The sequence below is a fragment of the Stenella coeruleoalba genome (assembly GCF_951394435.1).
Source record: "Stenella coeruleoalba genome assembly, chromosome: 2".
NCBI classification, from domain to species: domain Eukaryota; kingdom Metazoa; phylum Chordata; class Mammalia; order Artiodactyla; family Delphinidae; genus Stenella; species Stenella coeruleoalba.
The window spans coordinates 93,139,871-93,160,098 of record NC_137147.1 but is presented as its reverse complement, the minus strand read 5'-3'; the positions used below and the strand labels follow the sequence as shown (position 1 = coordinate 93,160,098).

At 42.1% G+C, this 20,228-nt stretch overlaps 1 protein-coding gene across 1 annotated transcript in view; it reads right to left on the bottom strand.

The window, feature by feature from the left end:
* Nucleotides 1-6,258: 6,258 nt before the first annotated feature.
* AP4E1 (adaptor related protein complex 4 subunit epsilon 1) overlaps nt 6,259-20,228 on the bottom strand; it is a 94,600-nt gene continuing 80,630 nt past the window's right edge. Inside the window, exon 23 of the mRNA XM_079913738.1 lies at nt 6,259-6,389. Coding sequence (XP_079769864.1) covers nt 6,373-6,389 — 17 coding nt within the window. The 3' untranslated portion in view covers nt 6,259-6,372. The remainder of the gene's footprint in view (nt 6,390-20,228) is intronic.

The following is a 20,228-nucleotide window of genomic DNA, read 5'->3' as shown; positions in this document are numbered from 1 at the left end:
CATAGACACTGTGACCGCCTTCTCTGAATGTCTCAAATCCTTGCTTTCACACAAAATATTTAATGCCTTATAACGTTGTCTGGAGGACACCACCTTAAGAGATTTGCCCTTCCATCATCACCTCCTGTCCTGTTATGCTTCTCCTGTATCTGATGATAATGCAAAAATACTATATTAGCTCAGCCCCATGGTTCATCCCACCCCATGGCCTCTCTCTAGCAGAGATGGTTGGTGCGAGGGTGTGAAAAGATGGTCACTGAACCTGCTGTGGCCATTCAGCCCCAACTGGCTCCCATGTCAACATCAGTACAAAGTATCCTGTTAAGTTCTTCAGCTACCAGTATTCAAAATTACTTCACAGGAAGGATGTCCAGCGGGGAATAGGGAATAGTTACGTCAGCCCCTGTCTCCATGTTTGACAAACATGGCCCAGCCCCTTCTCACAGTCCCGAGGACAGAACAGTGATGCCCTGTGCACATCTGGGCTGGGGAGGTCACTGGTCATTTAGGCAGTGCCCGTGGAAGATACAGGCGACAGGCTCCTCCCTGCCCACCTGCCACCAGGCAGCAAGCAGCCCAGCCGTAGCCGAATTTTCACATACAGAGTCCTCCTCGATGCCTGTGTTGGTGTACTTGTCTGATGAAGGACCGCTTTCTAGTATGATGGATGGTTCTAGAAGCAGGTTCTTTTTTCACTAAGTAGGTGGACCTACCCAGAGAACTCAGCCCTGCCAAAGGAATGGGTGGAACTGTCTCCTGTCCATCTGAGACACAGCAGGGAAGAAGGCAGGATCCCCAGCCAAAGAGGACTGCAGGTTCTCCTCTCTCCACAGGTCACGGCACAGTGGGAGGTTCTGAGCCTCAAGCCACTGAAGGAATGGGGTGCAATGACGATGTGGACCAAAACGTTCTACCACCTTAGGCTTCTCCACTGAGGCAGCCAAAGGGTGCTCTACCACGAGGCCAGCCAGGTGTGTCTCCATCTTATCAACAGTAGCCAAGGGAACCTGGGTTACCCAGGCACAAGTAACCCACCACGCCTCTAAAAAGTCAACACCTATCCCGTGTATGCCTTTCAAATATACCGCTGGCATGTAAATTCATGTGATGATTGAGTTTCATGGGCCAACAGAAAAGCTTACAAATTTCAAATATTTTACATAACAATCTAGTGGCCAAGGAATCTCATTATTGGTTTATCCTGAAGACTCTAACCACGTCACTTAGTGCCCCTAAAAAGCTGTTTTGGTTGAAAACAATGTGACAGAGGCCAGCAGATGCTTATAAAAATAAGACTCTGTAGACATACATTTGTGCTTGGAACTCTGTACTAAATTTTCGATAGTGAAAACCCACAAAAGCAAAGTTACAATATCTACATGTAGGTGGCACCTTAAAGAAAACCGATTTCAAAAGAAGCAACAGTACTGAAACACTCACTTGCTCAAGCCCCACGCAAACTTCAGAGAGCAATGCCTGGCTCAGCAACCCAAGGGCAGAGACAGGACCCATTCTTTAAGGGTTGTGGGGGTGGCAGGAGCAGTTTCATCTGGAAACATCACTGAGTCTTCCACCATCCCTGAGCACTCAGCTCTGTCCCCAGGGGAGGACACCACCCCTGGTTGTGTCCTTCTTTGTGTGTCTGAACCCTACAGAAACACATTCCCTGCTGGCTGTGCCTGCCATGTGTCTGTTATCACTCTTCTTCCCTGTGTTTGCATTTGTGAGTCTTGACACCCTCAGCAACTCCAGGTCTCTGCTCAGTGACAAATCCAAATGAAAAGACTTCATCATCTGTACTTCTCCAAACTCCCATCTCACCCATCTGTACATTTTTCAGCAGCAAATCAGTACATTCATTGGCTGCTCCAATGAACTTCTTGTATCCATTTATATAAAAAAAGAAATGAGCTCAAATCAGGCCTATGCACCCTCTGCCCCAATATTTTGGGGGCTTTTAAAAAAAAATTCAACGTGGTCCCAGATGTCAAGAGCAAAACCAATCAGTGAAAATTCTAGATCAGCCAACTCTGGCTGCAAAGACATTGTATTAGCAGGAACTGTCCAGGAATGGAATGGGATATTGACAATAGAGTCATGAATCAGATGGCCTTTGAAGAAAGGGTTTCCAGGGCCCTCCCAACTCAGAACTGTGTGGTCAGTGGGTTTCCTTTGTTTAGTGTGATCCTGCTATTGGGCCACAGCTCAAACCAGGCCACCTCTTGCTCTTTCCTTAGAGGGAGGCCTTGCTTGATAGGGGAAAGACTCTTCTACAATCCTGTTCCTCAAAATGGCATCTGGAAATCCCTGAAAGTTCTGGGGGAGCAGGGGTGAGTGGGTTAAAGTCCATGAGTTCTAAATGGAGTTTTAAAATTTTTGTTTCATTCTGACAACTTAAAAAAAAAAATCAAAATCAGGGACTTCCCTGGTAGTCCAGCAGTTAAGACTCTGTGCTCCCAATGCAGGGGGCCCGGGTTTGATCCCTGGTCAGGGAACTAGACCCCGCATGCCACTACTAAAGATCCCACACACTGCAACAAAGATCCTGCATGCAGCAAAGAGGATCCCACGTGCCGCAACTAAGACCCGGCGCAACCAAATAAATAAATAAATATTTTTTTAAAAAAATCAAAATCAGCCTCAGTACTTTCTGAGTCACATAGGGATGACTACCTTATAGCCACGTGGTGCCATCTGTCTTCAGGGTCCGAGTTTCTCTTTGTGTTTACAGTGTTGTTCATGCTGATTGATCAAGTGAAAGAAGAGAACTTAACTTAATGCATTTCTCTAACTACCTGGGCATCCCCTAGGGGTCTGCAGGCATAGCTTGGGCATCCATGAGTTCTTCATTTTGAGAAATGTTGCTACAACATATGAAAGTATAGGCTTGCAGAGAATGAATGAGTGTTACCCTGCCCCTGACGGTGACTCATTTTTGGGGGCTCAAAGGTTGAGGGGTGAACCTGTGTCTGGGGGACACATAGGCCTTCTACGGAAAGAGGTGGGATCCCACATGTCCCGCCTTCCCTTTGAAAACTGGCCAGAAAAAGCTACCATAAGTAATCAAAGAATTGACCAACCCATCCTGGCAATTCTGATAATAAATCTCAAAGCACAAGAGAGGCCATCGCTGGACACACCAGACACTGCTCCTCCCAAGGAAGGGAAGAGTGGAGAAACCTTGCAAAACCTCCTTGTGAAGAAAAGTCACCTGCACCTGCTCATACTCTCCCAATCCAGCAGCACCTGTTGGAGTGCAGAGGCCCAGGTATCAGTTGTGTGGTCCCAGGATCCTAGGAGCTTATTTCTTATCTGAACTTAAGGCATGTGACACTCAGAATTCCTCCCAGTGTCAGAAGAAGGAGTGGTCAGCCAGAGCAAGCTCTCTTTCACACCTTACCTCCAGCACTGGTATATTCTCATTATAGTGGTATAGTGGTATATTTATATATTCCTCAGTGACACTACTCACCTGTCCTTTCCCTACCTTGTCATTTCTATGCTGAGCTGGGGCAGGTCTCTACAGAGGAGAGGTCTGGCCACTCACCCAGGAAGCTGGAGCTTGGGCAGCCAGTGTCCCCCAGGCTGTGGTATAGAGCTCCTCTTGCTGACTCTAAGGCCTTTCTGGACCAGCTCCTGGGACAAGGGAGTCTGGGGTTTGGCTCCGCCTTAAGGAGGAGCTGGGTGGGAGCCAGAGCTTGGCACAGAGCAAGTGCGGAGGCTAGCAAGGAAGCCGCAATTAGCCTACTTTATGGAGGGAGAGAGCACTCTTCCAGCCTCTCTCACTTGTGAAAGAAGAGCTTGTGGGCTGGTCCCTGGTGGGTAATTGGGGTCCTTCCACCTATCAGAGCAGCAGCTTCCCTGCTGAGAGGGTCATACTTCCTCAGTGATAGGATGGGGCTACCCCTGCTCTGTGATTCAGAAACAGTTACAACTTGATTTTAGAAACAGGTTGTTGAGTTTGGGTTTGGGGAGACCAGGGAGATGAGTATTTTGGGTTTTATTTTCTTTTCAGCTTTCATAAGCAGCAGAAGGTATAGAATATGAAACAAGCCATGAGTCAGGAGGTTTAGTCTCAGCTTGCCCAATACCTGGTGATTTCCTTATATCAATACTTCACTTCTCTGGGCCTCAGTTTCCTCAACCGTAAAAACAGAGAGTTGCACAAGGTCTCTAAGAATCCCTCCAGTCCCAAAATTTCACATTCCGAGTATCGTAAGAGGGAAGAAGCTCTGCACATTTCTATATTGTATGTTTCTTAGAAGTGAAGCTGTTCATTATTTAAACGAAGCAATACTTCCAAATGGACTGAGAAATGACACCTCAATGATTCCCTTCTTCCAAATGGACTGAGAAATGACACCTCAATGATTCCCTTCAAGATCTTTGAGCATAGAAAGTAAAAACAAAAATGAAAACAGACAAACAAAAAACCTAGGAATAAACCTAACCAAGGAGGCAAAAGACCTATATGCTGAAAACTATAAAACACTGATAAAGAAAATTCAAGACAACTAACACAATATTGTAAATCAATTATACTCCAATAAAAATTTGAAAAAGAAAGGGGGTCTTCCCTGGTGCCGCGGTGGATGAGAATCCGCCTGCCAATTCAGCGGACATGGGTTCCATCCCTGGTCCGGGAAGATCCCACATGCCACGGAGCAACTAAGCCCATGAGCCACAACTACTGAGCCTGTGCTCTAGAGCCCGTGAGCCACAACTACCGACCCCATGTGCTGCAACTACTGAAGGCCACGTGCCTAGAGTCCATGCTCCACAACAAGAGAAGCCACTGCAATGAGAAGCCCACGCACCGCAATGAAGAGTAGTCCCCACTCACCACAACTAGAGAAAGCCCGTGCGCAGCAATGAAGACCCAACACAGCCAAAAATAAATAAATAAATTAAATTAATTTATTAAAAAAAAGAAAAACAAGAAATAAAAAAATTAATTTAAAAAAAGAAAGAAAATTGAAGACAATTCAAAGAAATGGAAAGATATTCCATGCTCTTGGATTGGAAGAATTAATATTGTTTAAAAGGCCATACTACCAAAAGCAATCTACAGAGTTAATGCAATTCCTATCAAAATACCCATAACATTTTTCACAGAACTAGAATAAATAATCCTGAAATTTATATAGAACCACAAAGGCCCAGAATTGCCAAAGCAATCCTGAGGAAAAAGAACAAAGCTGGAGGCCTACCCCTTCCAGACATCAGACTATACTACAAAACTATAGTAATCAAAACAGTGTGGTACTGGCATAAAAACAGACATATAGTTCAATGGAATAAAATAGAGAACCCAGAAATAAACCCACATACCTACGGTCAATTAATCTATGACAAAGGAGAGAAGAATATACAATGGAGAAAAGACAGTCTCTTCAACAAGTGGTGTTGGGAAAACTGGACAGCTACATGTAAATCAATGAAATTAGAACACTCCCTCAAGCTATATACAAAAATAAACTCAAAATGGTCAACTATAAGACATGACACTATAAAACTCCTAGAAGAGAACATAAGCAAAACATTCTCTGACATAAATTGTAGCAATATTTTCTTAGATCAGTCTCCCAAGGCAAAAGAAATAAAAGCAAAAATAAACAAGTGGGACATAATTAAACTTACAAGCTTTTGCACAGCAAAGGAAACCTTCAACAAAATGAAAACACGACCTACAGAATAGGAGAAAATATCTGCAAATGATGAGGCCAACTAGGGGTTAATGGACCTAGAGAATATTATGCTTAGTGAAATAAGTCAGACAGAGAAAGACAAATACTATATGATACCACTCAAATGTGGAATCTAAAAAATAATACAGGGCTTCCCTGGTGGCACAGTGGTTAAGGATCCACCTGCCAATGCAGGGGACATGGGTTCAAGCCCTGGTCCGGGAAGATCCCATATGCCACGGAGCAACTAAGCCCATGCGCCACAACTACTGAGCCAGCGCTCTAGAGTCTGCAAGCTACAACTACTGAAGCCTGCACACCTAGAGCCCGTGATCCGCAACAAGAGAAGCCACCACAATGAGAAGCCCGCGCAACACCACAAGGAAGAGTAGCCCCCACTCTCTGCAACTAAAGAAAGCCCACACGCAGCAACAAAGACCCAATGCAGCCAAAAATAAATACAATTTTTAAAAATTAAAAATAATACAAATGAATGTATATACAAAACAGAAACAGACTCACAGACATAGAAAACAAATTTATGGTTACCAAAGGGGAGAGGGAGGGCAGGAGGGACAAATTAGGGGTATGGGTTTAACAGATACAAACTACTATACATAAAATAGATAAGCAACAAGGACTTACTGTATACCACAGGGAATTATATTCAATATCTTGTAATAACCTATAATGGAATATAACCTGGAAAACAAACAAAACTGAATCACTATGCTGTACACCTGAAACTAACACAATACTGTAAATCAACTATATTTCAATTTTTAAAAAAGATTTTTGACTGTAGATCTAAATTCGTGATTTCAGAAGGGAAAAGCTTTAAGCCAGAAAATGCAAGGTAAAAACCACAAAGACCAGTGAACTGCACAATGTGGGCCCAGGTAGTCAGCCAGTCACCAGCTTAGTAGGGGCTCACTGCTATTCAATGTTAGGACTGATCTTTTACTGAGACATACATTTTAAGCTGAAACGTGTCCAACTCCAGTAATGTATCTCTGTAGAGATAACAGGGTAATATGCAAAGTCATGAATAAGTCACTACCGATTTGAGTCAAATATCATGGGAAACTATCAGAATTACTTTAAAATATATTAATAAAGCCATTCCCCCCAAAAATGGGACATTTTATGGAATTCTCAAAACCTTCCCCTGCATTGTTTGAATCATCTTTAATACATATCTTTACACAGTATATTCCATGCACCTTGGTGTTGCGAACTCACCTTTTTATTTTTTTATTTTTAGGCATTTTATTTTAAATATAGCAGTGTGTAAATGTCAATCCCAAATTCCCAGTCTATCCCTCCCTCCCACCCTTCCCCACTGGTAACCATAAGTTTGTTCTCTAAGTCTGTGAGCTCACCTTTTTAAAAATAGCTTTATTGAAATAATTCACGTAACATACAATTCGCCTATTTAAAGTGTAGAATTCAGTGGCTTTGGGTATATTCAGAGTTTTGTGCAACCACAACCACAGTCAATTTTACAACATTTTCATGACCTCAAAAAGGAACCTGGTACCCTTTAGCTATCACCTCCCAACCCCACCTCACCTTACTAGCAATATAAAAGTGGCTCGCCCCTCCCCCCAAAAATATCATAAACAATAATTTATCAATATTGGAATTGCCCTATGATTGTAGATTCAGAGCAAACAAATCCTGATGACACCCATGACTAAGACTCATTATGCTGAACCAGGTTGAGCCTCAAGCATCCTCTGTTGAAGACAAGCCTCATCAGCCTCTGCATGGGGGGAAGGGGGGCGGATTCAGCTAAGTGTAAGGAAGAGTGGGTACTGAAGTCTCGAACTAGTATTGTAGAATATCTATTTCTCTCTTTGATTCTATCAGGTTTTGCTTCATGGCTTTTGATGGTCTGCTGTTAAGTGCATAAACGTTTATAATTGTCATATCTTCTTGCTGTATTGAACCTTTTATCAATATACAATGTACTTCTTTGTCTCTTGTAACATTTTTGGATTTAAAATCTATTTTGTCTGATATTAGTATAGCCACTCCTGCTCTGTTTTGGTTTCTATTTGCATGAAGTATCTTTTTCCATCCTTTCACTTTCAACGTATTTGTGTCTTTGGATCTGAAGTGAGTCTTTTGTAAACAGCATATAGTTGGATCATGTGTTTTTATCCATTCTGCCAATCTCTGTCTTTTGACTGGAGAGTTTAATCTATTTACATTTAAAGTAGTTACTGATAAGGAGGGACTTACTTCTGTCCTTTTGCTATTTGTTTTCTATATGCCTTATAGCTTTTTGTCCCTCATTTCCTGCATTTCTTTCTTCTTTGTGTTTAGTTGATATTTTGTAGAGAAATGTTAAAATTCTTTCTCATTTACTTTTGTGTATAACTATTTTCTTTGTGGTTACCCTGGGGATTACATTTGACATCCTAAAGTTATAATACTCTAATTTGAATTTATACCAGTTTAACTTCAATAACATACAAAAACTCTGCTCCTTTATAGCTCTGACCCCACCCCTTTCAGTTGTTGATATCACAAAATGACATCTTTATGCATTGTGTCCCTCAAAACATAAACAAATAATTCTTTTAAATGTACTAGTCCTTAAATCATGTAGAAAACAAAAAGCGGAGTTACAAATTATTGTTACATTAATATTAGCTTTTATAATTGCCCATGTATTTACTGCTATTGAGATCTTTACTTCATAAGCTTCAAGTTACTGCCTAGTGTATTTTTTTTTTTTTTTTTTTTTTGGCTGCCCTGGGTCTTTGTTGCTGTGTGTAGGCTTTCTTTAGTTGCAGTGAGCGGGAGCTACTCTTCATTGCGGTGCGCGGGCTTCTCATTGCGGTGACTTCTCTTGTTGTGGAGCACGGGCTCTAGGCACATGGGCTTCAGTAGTTGTGGCTCGTGGGCTCTAGAGCGCAGGCTCAGTGGTTACGGAGCACGGGCTTAGTTGCTCTGAGGCATGTGGGATCTTCCCAGTCCAGGGCTCGAACCCGTGTCCCCTGTATTGGCAGGCATATTCTTAACCACTGTGCCACCAGGGAAGCCCTGCCTAGTGTCTTTTAATTTCACCCTGCAGGACTCCCTTGAGCATTTCTTCCAGGGTGGGGCTAGTGGTAACAAACTCCCTTAGCTTTTGTTTTTCTGGGAACATCTTAATTTCTCCCTCACTTCTGAAGGACAGTTTAGCCAGATATAAGATTCTTGGATGATGATTTTTTGTTGAAAACTGGACATTTGAATCTAATAATATGTTAACTTTGGAAATCAGGTTCTCCCCTTTCCCAGAGCTTGCTAGATTTTGTTGTTTCTGTTGTTGTTTTATTGTCATAGGCTGTCTCTGTGCCAAGCCTGAGGTATAAACCTAAGGTCTTCTCAGCTCCTTTCTGAGCTTGCACTTTTCCCTGGGCATGCATAGTCACTTTCTAATTTTCCCCATATATGAAGGTGATTTTGAATGTCCTTGCCTTTGATACCTGGCTCCCAAAAAGGAAAAAAGAGAAATATGACGAGGGGAAGGTGCCAGTTCTCTAAATCCCCTAGAAGTCACATCAGCTGGAAGATGAGGGACTTACAGCAATGGTGGGAGGTACGACAATGATCACCTGCACCTCTGTGATCAGAAGGAGCAATCAGTGATCAGAGCACAGATCCCTGATATTTGGAAGACAGGGTCCTTTTTGCCCACCTTGGTTCCTGCAAGCTGTGCATAAGATGCTACAGGGACATGCGCACAGCTGCCTGCCACGTGGCTGGGGATAGGGAATGGGTAGCTACTACTGTGCTAATAGCTGAAATTGACCAAAATTAACCTTCCAGGTCTTCCTCTGCAAGTGACAAGCCTTATTCAATAAACTCCGGAGTTCCAAAATAGTTATGTAAGACAAATTCTGCCAGTGCAATTGTTATTCTAGGTGGGGAAACACATTTCCTGTTGCTTCTTACTCCACCACCTTCCCAGAATCCTCCTTGGCACATTCACCCTTGGGTCCCCTGTCTGTTCACCCCATGCCCTAGCACATCTATATATACAGGACCTCCAGTTTTCCTGTTCCACCTCCTACCTGGGTGTTCAGACTATTGAAGAGGTCATGAATTCCTCAGCAAGGGGCATCACAGCCACATGTCAGGATTTATTGGTCCCAGAGAACCAAGGACCCACCTCTTTAAATCTCTCAACTCCTCCTCATTTTCTTGCAGTCATATATCCTGTTACATTTTTGCCTAATTTTCTGCCAATGTGATCAAATTCCTGAGAAAAAGAGAGGGATCTTCATGCTCTGTGTGTGTGTGTGTGTGTGTGTGTGTGTGTGTGTGTACACACGTGTGGATATACCAGCACCTTCTTCTAAATCACAAAACCATACCAAGTTTTGGGTTTGGTTTTCTTTTTTGTGTGTGTGTGGTACGCAGGCCTCTCACTGTTGTGGCCTCTCACTGTTGTGGCCTCTCCCGTTGCGGAGCACAGGCTCCGGACGCACAGGCTCAGCGGCCATGGCTCACGGGCCTAGCCGCTCCGCGGCATGTGGGATCTTCCCGGACCGGGGCACGAACCCGTGTCCCCTGCATCGGCAGGCGGACTCTCAACCAGTGCGCCACCGGGGAAGCCCTTTTTTCATTTTTTTAAAGTTAAATTCTGTCAACAAATTTCCCCCAAGCTCTCTAACTACGGACAGTAGGGTTGTTTGAAGGATTCTTGGCAAAACGTAACATCTGCAAGAACTTGAACAAGGAAAACCAGCCCATGAGCATGCATGCTTGATGCCTCTGAGCCTGGAGCAGGTCCTCCGACCATGACTGGTAGAGAGAAGTGGTGACATGTCGCCTCCCATCTCTCCCCTCATTGCCTCTCACCCTCTGAGTGATGTTGGTCTCACTTGTGGACTAATAAACACTGGGTTGATGGGAGGGGAGACTGCAGGCTTCTTTACCCTGAAGAGAACTGCAGCTTGACTGGGCTGCTGAACTGGGCCTTTGTGAGGAAAGAGTTCCCCCGGCTCTCCTCCCCCACCTTGTAAATGCCCAGGGAGAAAAGGCCCACAGGGGAGTGAGTAACCCTCACAGTCGTGGCTGGCCAATTCCTTGCTTGCCTGTGAGTTCCCAGAGGAAATGCAAACAAATCAGACTACGCTTGGCTGCTGGCCAATGAATCTTTTAACTTCTTCAATAAAAAGTCTTTAAAACTTTGATTCTGACCCAAATCTGCTCTAGCATAAAAACTGCTGGGCCTCAAGTCTCTCTGTTGAGGGAAACAGTGTGTCTGTGGCATTTGAATAAGGATGTTTATCTCAGAAATGGTTCCTTGAGCTCTACCAGGTTCTAAAATAAGCTCACTGCATCTCACTTCAGCCTTCAAACCTTCCTGAATATCAGGTGTGTGCTTACCTACACCCCTTATAGCAGTTGTTGGGTGAATTTACTTGTGAGTGCTCTTAACTCCATCTTCTTTCTTTGTAAGCCCCCAATTTTGCTTTGTAAAAGGGCCCAGAGGTTGCTGAGTTTCCACTGAAACCAGGACAAGAGAGAACAAACACTCAAGCAGGAGGCACTTAAAAGGTGTTGGTCACTGGTATTCACTATCCAAAGTGGTCCTGGAGCTACCACATTACAAAAAATAAAAAATAAACTTAAAGAATTGGTGAGATATAAGGTATAGTTTTGTTTTCTTTTAGACTAAATGGTAAATTCGATTTTTTTTCATTCCCCCTTTGTTGCCGCTTACTTCCAAAGCAGATTATATGGCAGATACCTGCTCTCTAAAGCCACATCTCCTGCCCTTATAAACAGAAGTCTCAGGAGGAGGAAGAACCAAGTTTTCCAGACCTAGGCATCTCTCCTAGTCTCAAATCAATACTCTTACCACCTTTACTTCCACTTCTTCCTAGAAATAATATTATTGAGTTCACTTTGAGCCTTTGAGAGGAAGTCTGGAGGAAATCAGTTGCCAGCAAACCACTAAGCAGTGGTTTTTTAATCTACCCTGTCACCAATTTACCTATACAACATGGACAGCTGAACCCTCGATGTGTCTCCTGGGTATTGAACTTGAACCTCCTCAACCTGAAATCTGCCAGCTCCAAACCTGTAGCATACCTGGGAACCCAAAGCCATCAATAAGGTTCCCCAGAAAATCTCAAATAGCTGGAAAAGTAACTGGGAGGAGAGGATTCCAAACTCAAAAAGAGAAGAGAGAATCACAGATCAGACCCCAGGCATATTTTTTCAGAAAACTGGCATGAGCAATAATTGTTAACCCATTTCTTTATTTGCTCCCTTAATTAACACCTTCACAGAGTCAACCCCAAACTGTTCATTTCCACCTAAATGACTTTTAGTGACAATAGATGGGAACCAACTCCATTTCAGAATTAATTTCCTTTAATGGCACACTTCCCGACGTGTCACAGGGCACTGAGTATTATAAAGTAATAGTTTTTGTTACTGTTAAAGTGCCAGTTTAAATTTATATATGTACATAAATGTGCTGAGTCTAGTCTGTTAGGTCACCACCAAATCATTTCTAAAGATGAACACCATTAACCAGAGCGGGGGAAAAAGAGGTTCTAAAGATGTCTGCTCCTCGCATTCCCAATTTAGGCATCCTTTCTCTCTTTTAGCCTGGTGGCTATACACAACACACATCATTTCCCCCCACCCCACTTCCACCACACACACACACACACACACACACACACACACAGACACACACACACACACCCACACACAATTTACTTTAGTCACCCATTAAACAATTTCATTCTATCATAATGTTTGTGGATGAAATGTGATACTTGACCTCATTTTGTTCTGTTTTCATTATCTTGTTACCACTATATTGAAATATTTACATGGAAACTTCTAAAATTGGTCAGAACTTTGTTGGAGCAGACAAATTATGAAGCACATGAAATAACATATTCGTAGATATTTATAATGTTGTAACTTTCTAAAGCACTATGAGGTCAACTCCTCATATGAAAATAATATTGCAAGTGTTGGTATTTATGGCAAGTCATAAATGACTATGTTGGATGCCTATTTTGGGTAATGGCTTTTCGGGTTTTGGAAGAATCCCTCACTGTAGGTCATTTTATTTGACATTACTCCTTTCCCTGGGGAATTTCTGGATGACTGTTTAAGGGCAGGCTGATCCTGGAGGGAGGCAGCCAAGGCTTCATATAAAGGGGTGTGGTCATTGTCACCTGCCCAGGTAAACAGTGGTTTCTGTTGTTCTCAGGTTGTAGCAAGTCCTATCTCAGGCTGTCTTGAGGCAGTTGAGGATTCACAAAGCTGCGCATTTGCCTCTGCTTCCCCTCTGCTTCCTCTGTTTCTATCCTTGTTGCCTACAAGAACTAGAACCTGATTGCTTTGGAGCTCAAACACAATTGCCTGCCCTGTCACTTCTCCATCTCACCATCCCTGCCCTCTCCTGAGCCATTAACCCAAATTCCTCCTCTATGCTACAATTTTACCCCTAGAGAACAGGACTTAGCTATTCCGTTGATCAGCAGACCTTGCTTGGAAGCCCACTTCAGAAGAACAAATAACAGAAAATTTCCTGCTGTTTTCAATCTATGGTCTCTCTGAGCCCATCTTGTTTCACTTCTGGCTTCCCAAATTCTGGTCCGTTTGAGAAAACGATAGTCTCTCAGCAGAAAGGACTGACTTAATGTAAGCACCACACACTTGGAGAAATTTTAGGAGTTCCTAGGGAAAAGCCTAAAATTCTAACACTGGGACTCTTTCTTTTGAGTAAAGCATCATATTGCCATACATTTCTGTGCAAAGTTTAAATATTCCTGAGAAGGATACACAGTAATCCATTATCATGTCTAACACCTTGGCACAGCTGTAGGTCAAATAGCTAGCTGTTTTCTTGGAAACTATTTAATGGAATACTGATGTGGCAAGTTTTGATAGAAGATAGAGGACAGGGTATATAAAATACAGAAAACCCAGGAAGGCATAGCGCAGTAACCCTAAGTAGATTCCCATAATGGAATAAAGTGGGCAACATTAAGCACCTAAAGATTATGACAAAAAGAAAATAGAGAAGAGCTCTGAATCAATCAAGGTTCAGTCAAGAAAACAGAAAGCACTCCAGACATTTCAAATGAGAGAATTTGGTATAGGGAATTGATTATCAAGTTGATGAAGGCTGAGAAGCCTAACAGGGTATATTAATGCACCCCATAGATTGGCAATGACATGAACCCAAGCTGCCACCAATCCCTAGGGCTGAAGGGACCATAAAAAGAGGGAATGTTACTCTCAAAAGCTAGGGTATCTTTTTTTTTTTTTTTTTTTTTGTGGTACGCGGGCCTCTCACTGTTGTGGCCTCTCCTGTGGCGGAGCACAGGCTCCAGACACGCAGGCCCAGCGGCCATGGATCATGGGCCCAGCCGCTCTGCGGCATGTGGGATCTTCCCGGACCAGGGGCGCAAACCCGTGTCCCCTGCATCGGCAGGCGGACTCTCAACCACTGCGCCACCAGGGAAGCCCAAGGGTATCCATTTTTGAATAAAAATTTGAAGTAGATTTTAGGCATGTTCTCGCTTCCATTTCCATGTAACCCCTTTTTTCAGGATTCCCAGCCTGGGGGTGAAGATCTCTTTGTAGATTACATAAAAGATTAAAGAAAGCCACTGTACCCCCATGGAACTCAGTCTAGATCCCATTTGGCATCAAAGAAATGTTGAGTCCTTTCAGGTCTTTGAATAAACGTAAAGGAGAGAAATGAATTTGATCAACCCTTGCCCCAGCTGCCTCTCTCCCCCAGTCCATCAGAGGTAGGGCGACCATATATCCTTGGTTTGCCAAGGACAACCTCAATATATGCTTGTCCTGGTATCACATCTTTTTAGCATATGTCCTGGAATTTTCACCTTTTAATAAAGTATTATTAAGAGGTAAAACTATAAAACTCTTAGAAGGAAATATAGGTGAAAAATCTGCATGACCTTAGATTAGGCAATGATTTCTTAGATATGACACCAAATGCACAAGCAATCAAACAAAAAAATAGATAAACTGGATTCATCAAAATTAAAAACCTTTGTGCTTTCAAAAGACACTATTAAGAAAGTGAAAAGACAACCCACAGAATGTGGATAGTATTTGCAAATCATCTGATAAGGGTCTTGCATCCATAATATATAAAGGACTCATGACTAAACAATAAAACAACAAATAACCCAGTTTCAAAATTGGCAAAAGGTTAACAGACATTCCTCCAGAAAAGACGTGATGTTGAGCACATGAAAAGATGCTCAACATCATTAGAATTAGAGAAATGCAAATCAAAATCACAATGATATATCACTTTACCCACTTCACACGCTAGATATAACAAAAATAACAGACAATAACAAGTGCTGATGAGGATGTGGAGAAATCTGAAGCCTCATGCATTGTTGGTGGGGATGTAAAGTGGTGCAGCCACTGTGGGAAACCATGTGGCAGTTCCTCAAAAAGTTCAATATAGAGTTTTACCATATGACCCAGCAATTATACTCCTAGGTGTATACCTAGGAGAACTGCAAACATATATTCATGTAAAAATTTATACACAAATGTTCACAGTAGCATTATTCATAATAGCCAAAATGCAGAAACAATCCAAATGCCCATCAACTGGAGTGGATAAACTAAATGTGGTATATCCATACAACGGAATATTAACAATAAGTATTGTTAAATGCTACAACATGGATGAACCTTATGCTAAGTGAAAGTGGACAGACACAAAAGACCACATATGGTATGATTCCATTTTTATAAAATGTCCAGGATAGGCAAATCCATAAGTATGAAATAACATTAGTGGTTGTCAAAGGCTGGGGAGACGGCAAAATTGGTACTAACTGCTAATTGGCACGGTGTTTCTTTTGGGGTTGATGCAAATTAGATAGTGGGGATGATTGTTCAACATAGTTAATATACTAAAAAACACTGAACTGTACACTTTAAAATGATGGATATTATGTTATATGAATTACATCTCAACAAAAAATGCTAAAATTTAACAAACATAGTCTTCAGAGAATATTATCAACAATTTCAAACTTATTAACTATAAAATACAACTTTGAAGAAGATTACAGGCAACTTTGAGGAAAAAGTTAATAACATATCTTTCAATGCATTCTTCAGAAAAGCACCAGTGACGTATCTTGGGACAGAAATGGCTAGGAAATGTGAATATGTTCCAAGAAAAATAATTCTTATGTTATTTATTTTAATGATCAGATAATCAGTGTAAAGATATAAACTTTTGCTTTGATATACATAGATTTGTGTTGTTTTTTTCCCCCAAATTTGCTGAAAATAGTTTTTTATTTTATTAATCCACCAATATAACAAAAGCAATTTGTTCATCAATGAATATTTCAAAAATTACATAATTCAAATTATATTTAAGCCATCATTCACTTTTAAGTGTCTTAGTTTCCACCACAGATTATATGATCACCCTACTTAGAAAGAAATAATCCAGAGTAACAGGTAATAGCTCCTCTGTACCCTGAGGAACCAGGACACTGCACACCCTTACAGAGGAGAAAGTCCCCTCTGAACACACTGTGGGGCTCCTGCAGTTACCTGTGTCCCTACCATCACTGCCATTGGATAGTTCCCCCAAACCAAGAACTCCCTAAGGGCAAGGACCCGGTCTCATTCTCCAGGAACTAGCACGTAACTGACCTATAAAAGGTGCTCGAATGATGAAAGGGAAGAAATAAGGGGAGGAGGAAGAGAAGGAGGGAGGATTACCCCCACTTGCTCTATTCCTGCAGCCCCAATCCTCCAGAGGTCGTGCCCCCCTCTGTTCTCTAGTATGAGGTCTGGGAAGAAGCATGAGAAGCCTGGTGTGAGAACTGGCACTTGCTCCCTCTCCTCTCTGGGCTTCTGGACTGGCAAAAGCACCTCCCCGGACCCACAGTAAAGCCTCACATCCAGCCTCAGACAGACTGCCCTGCCCCAGAGAGAGATACGCATCCCCTGACCTCTGGTCCTCAGGCCCTGGGTGGTCTGATAATTCTATACTATGCCCTGTTGAGAGCAGTCAGGGCACAATGGCCAAGAAACTTAATATTAAGAGGATCTCAAGTTGATGTGGCTGAAATAATTCTTTATTTCATTGAATAATTATATATGTACCTGTGTGTGTATCTGTATGCTGGATTAATCTGCTTATCACTCATTTTTGGTGGTGATTATTCTTCTAATAAAAAACAAAACCAAAAAAAAATACCAGCGAATAATCAATTACCAATGATTAATTTGTTAAACATAGTTTTCCTCTGGCTTCACAATTACCTGTTTCAATTAAATAAAATAATCACAGCATTATATAATTTCCTGCCAAATTAATCTAAAGTAAAAAGAAATTACTGTAATTTCTCAATTTTCTTTAGACTAGCTGGACTTTTATCATTCCGAATGGCTCCAAATCTGGAAGTAACCAAGAAAAGAAAAAGCAAAATGTGTCTCTCTCCAGTAGAAAAAGAAAAACCCTCCCAGTGACAGGCTTGTCAATCTGCTCACGGAAGTTATGGCACCTTCTTATTGGCAGAACACCTAAAGGGCCAGCTGCTCCTCACCAAAGCCAAGAGGTGTGAAAGAAAAAAAGGAAATAAGAAAATAGGCAGATGGTATTCAAGGACGATCATAAAATCCCAATCTAAGTCCTAACTCTACTGCTAGATATCCGTGTGACCTTAGGCAAGTCACTTAAACTCTCTGAGCCTCCGTTTCCTCATCAATAAAATAGGAAAATAATATCTGTCTTCAGGGCTTTAGGGAGATTAAGCCCATGATAGTGTTTGGAACAAACCTCTGACCCAGTGGCACTCAATAAATGTTTTCTGGTTGTTTTGATGACAAATTACTTTTCGTTGGAACCCTTTTGGATTTAATTAGGGGTAGAAAGTCATTATAGATAGTAGATAAATTATATAGAGAAGCTTGCAGAATACAAGTTGGGAACCCCCTAATGTAAGGGAAGTTGACATTTTTATTTTATTTTATTTTAGCTGTGCCACGCAGCATGCAGGATCTTAGTTCCCTGACCAGCGACTGAACCCATGCCCCCTGCAGTGGAAGCGTGGAGTCTTAGGCACTGGACCACCAGGGAAGTCCCGGAGGCTGATATTTTAAACCAGCTTTGTACTCTTTAAAACAGAGAGGACAAATAAGTTTCATTCTGCGTGGCAACTCAGACTAACTAGTAGTGGATGCCCGAAGTGCTATGGCAGAAAGGATTCTGAAGCTGAGTCCTGAATCCAGGGGCAGGAGGGATGTGATAGATTGCGATGTCCACCCGACCTCAGAAGAGGAAGTGATGGCACATGCCATTCCTTATCTTCTATGCACAAAGGACAAACCTGCAATGACTGTGGTAGCCAACTTGACAAGAGAAACTCAGACAAGTAATAATACTTCTTAAACCAAGATTTTAGTTGAGAAACAATTTACTTAAAAAAAACTAACAGAAGTGCCAATACTGGTAAGATCTATGACACTACAGGGACAACTCCTCATGAATATCCTACTTTTCTGACTTCTGCCCTTGAATCTTGAGGGAGAGGTCAGGAATGTATATTCTTTTGGACAGCCCAGGAGCTGACAACACTTTCAACATTTATAAGTTTCATGTCCTTGGAAGGAAACTTTGAGAAACAACAACCCTCTCCCCCGCTCCCTCACTCCCAAAATACCTACTATTCACAGACAAATCAGTAGTTCAAAGTCCACGGTATTCTCCCACAAAGAACATTCCCAAATACCACTGCCAATACTGGAGTTTTTAGCCTGCAGTTGTTCCAGCAAAGGCCTCTGCTTGCGCCTTTCTGGCCTGCCTGGCAATGTCTGTTGATGCAAGTCTTCAGAGGCTTCACTCTGATGGGAAGATTTAAGAAGTCCTCTTCTACTCCACTGTTTTCTTAATCAACACTTAGCTGCCACAATAAGGGGCTCTCCCTTTTGATGCTAACTGCACTCCCTAATTATAGGTTCATTATCTTTAATAACCTGGCCAAACCTAAAACATACAGAGGAGGGTTCTGTGTCTACAAAGAGTGACACATGCCTCTCCTTTCCAAATTTTATACAGAATTTGATCAAGTGCCTCAGGAATCCCTAGAACAGGGTAGGAATGTGTCCTTCATGAAGTCAAAACCTGGTTAGGGCACTACCTCCTTCGGCCAAGAGTAACAAGAACTGAATTTACCCTCTTGCCTTAAATAACTAGGAAGCTGGAGAAATTATATGAAATCGTGATTTGTTTAGACTTTGAGAAACAACCAACAAAAGATTCTAATTTCCCTGAAAGAAGGGGAACAAAAGCAAGGCAAGCCCTGTGATTGTCCCACCTTACTACCAGGAAGCAGTTTCCAGGGCACAGGATAGGGAGGAAAGTTCTAAGAGTTCAGGGAGGCCAGGATGGTTATATTTGGGGATAGAAATAGTTGATGTTTCACCAGCCAAAGTGCCCTTGTGACACAGAGGAAGAATCCTCAGAAAGGTGTTGCCTTAGGGGGGATAAACTAACCCTAGACTAAAGATTGTTCTGGACCAAGCCTAATAAACCTTAAAGGCAGGCCTTGAAAAGATCAATCCAATTCCAAGTACCTTAATCAAGCACCAGAACAAACCCAAACACCATGTAAAAGAATATAGTAAAATCTAGCACCCAACAAGCTAAAATTCACAATGTCTGGCATGTAAAAAAAAAAAAAATACCAGGCATGCAAAAAGGCAGAAAAATATGACCAATAACAGGAGAAAATACAATCAATAGAAACAGACACAGTCCCCATGTATAATGGTTAGCACTCTGGACCCTGAAACAGACACAGAAATGCCAAGAGATGCTGGAATTATTCAAAAAAGACATTACAACAGCTATCAAAAATACACTCCAGGGACTTCCCTGGTGGTCCAGTGGTAAAGAATCCACCTTCCAATGCAGGGGATGCAGGTTCGATCCCTGGTCAGGGAACTAAGATCCCACAGGCCGCGGGGCAACTAAGCCCGTGCACCACAACTACTGAGCTCATGTGCCTTAACTAGAGAGCCCACGTGCTCTGGAACCCACGCGCCACAACTACAGAGCCCACGTATCCTGGAGCCTGCACGCCACAACTACAGAAGAGAAAACCCACATGCCACAACTAGAGAGAAGCCCGCATGCCACTACAAAAGATTCCACATGCCTCAGCTGTGTGCTGCAACTAAGACCCAACGCAGCCAAAAATAAAATAAAAATCTTTAAAAAAATAAAAAATAAAAATAAATAAATAAAATTACATTCCATATGTTTAAGAAACTAGGAGAAAACCTGAGCATGATCAAGAGAGAACATGAAGATATAAAAAGGACCCAAATGGAACCTCTAGAGATGAAAAATATTATGTCTAAATTGAAAAACACATTAATAGCAGTTTAGACAAAGGTAAATTAGACATAGGAAGGAGACAAAGACAAGAACAAATAGATATCAAATTCTTCCAGAAGCTGAGGGAAATTCTTCCTTTT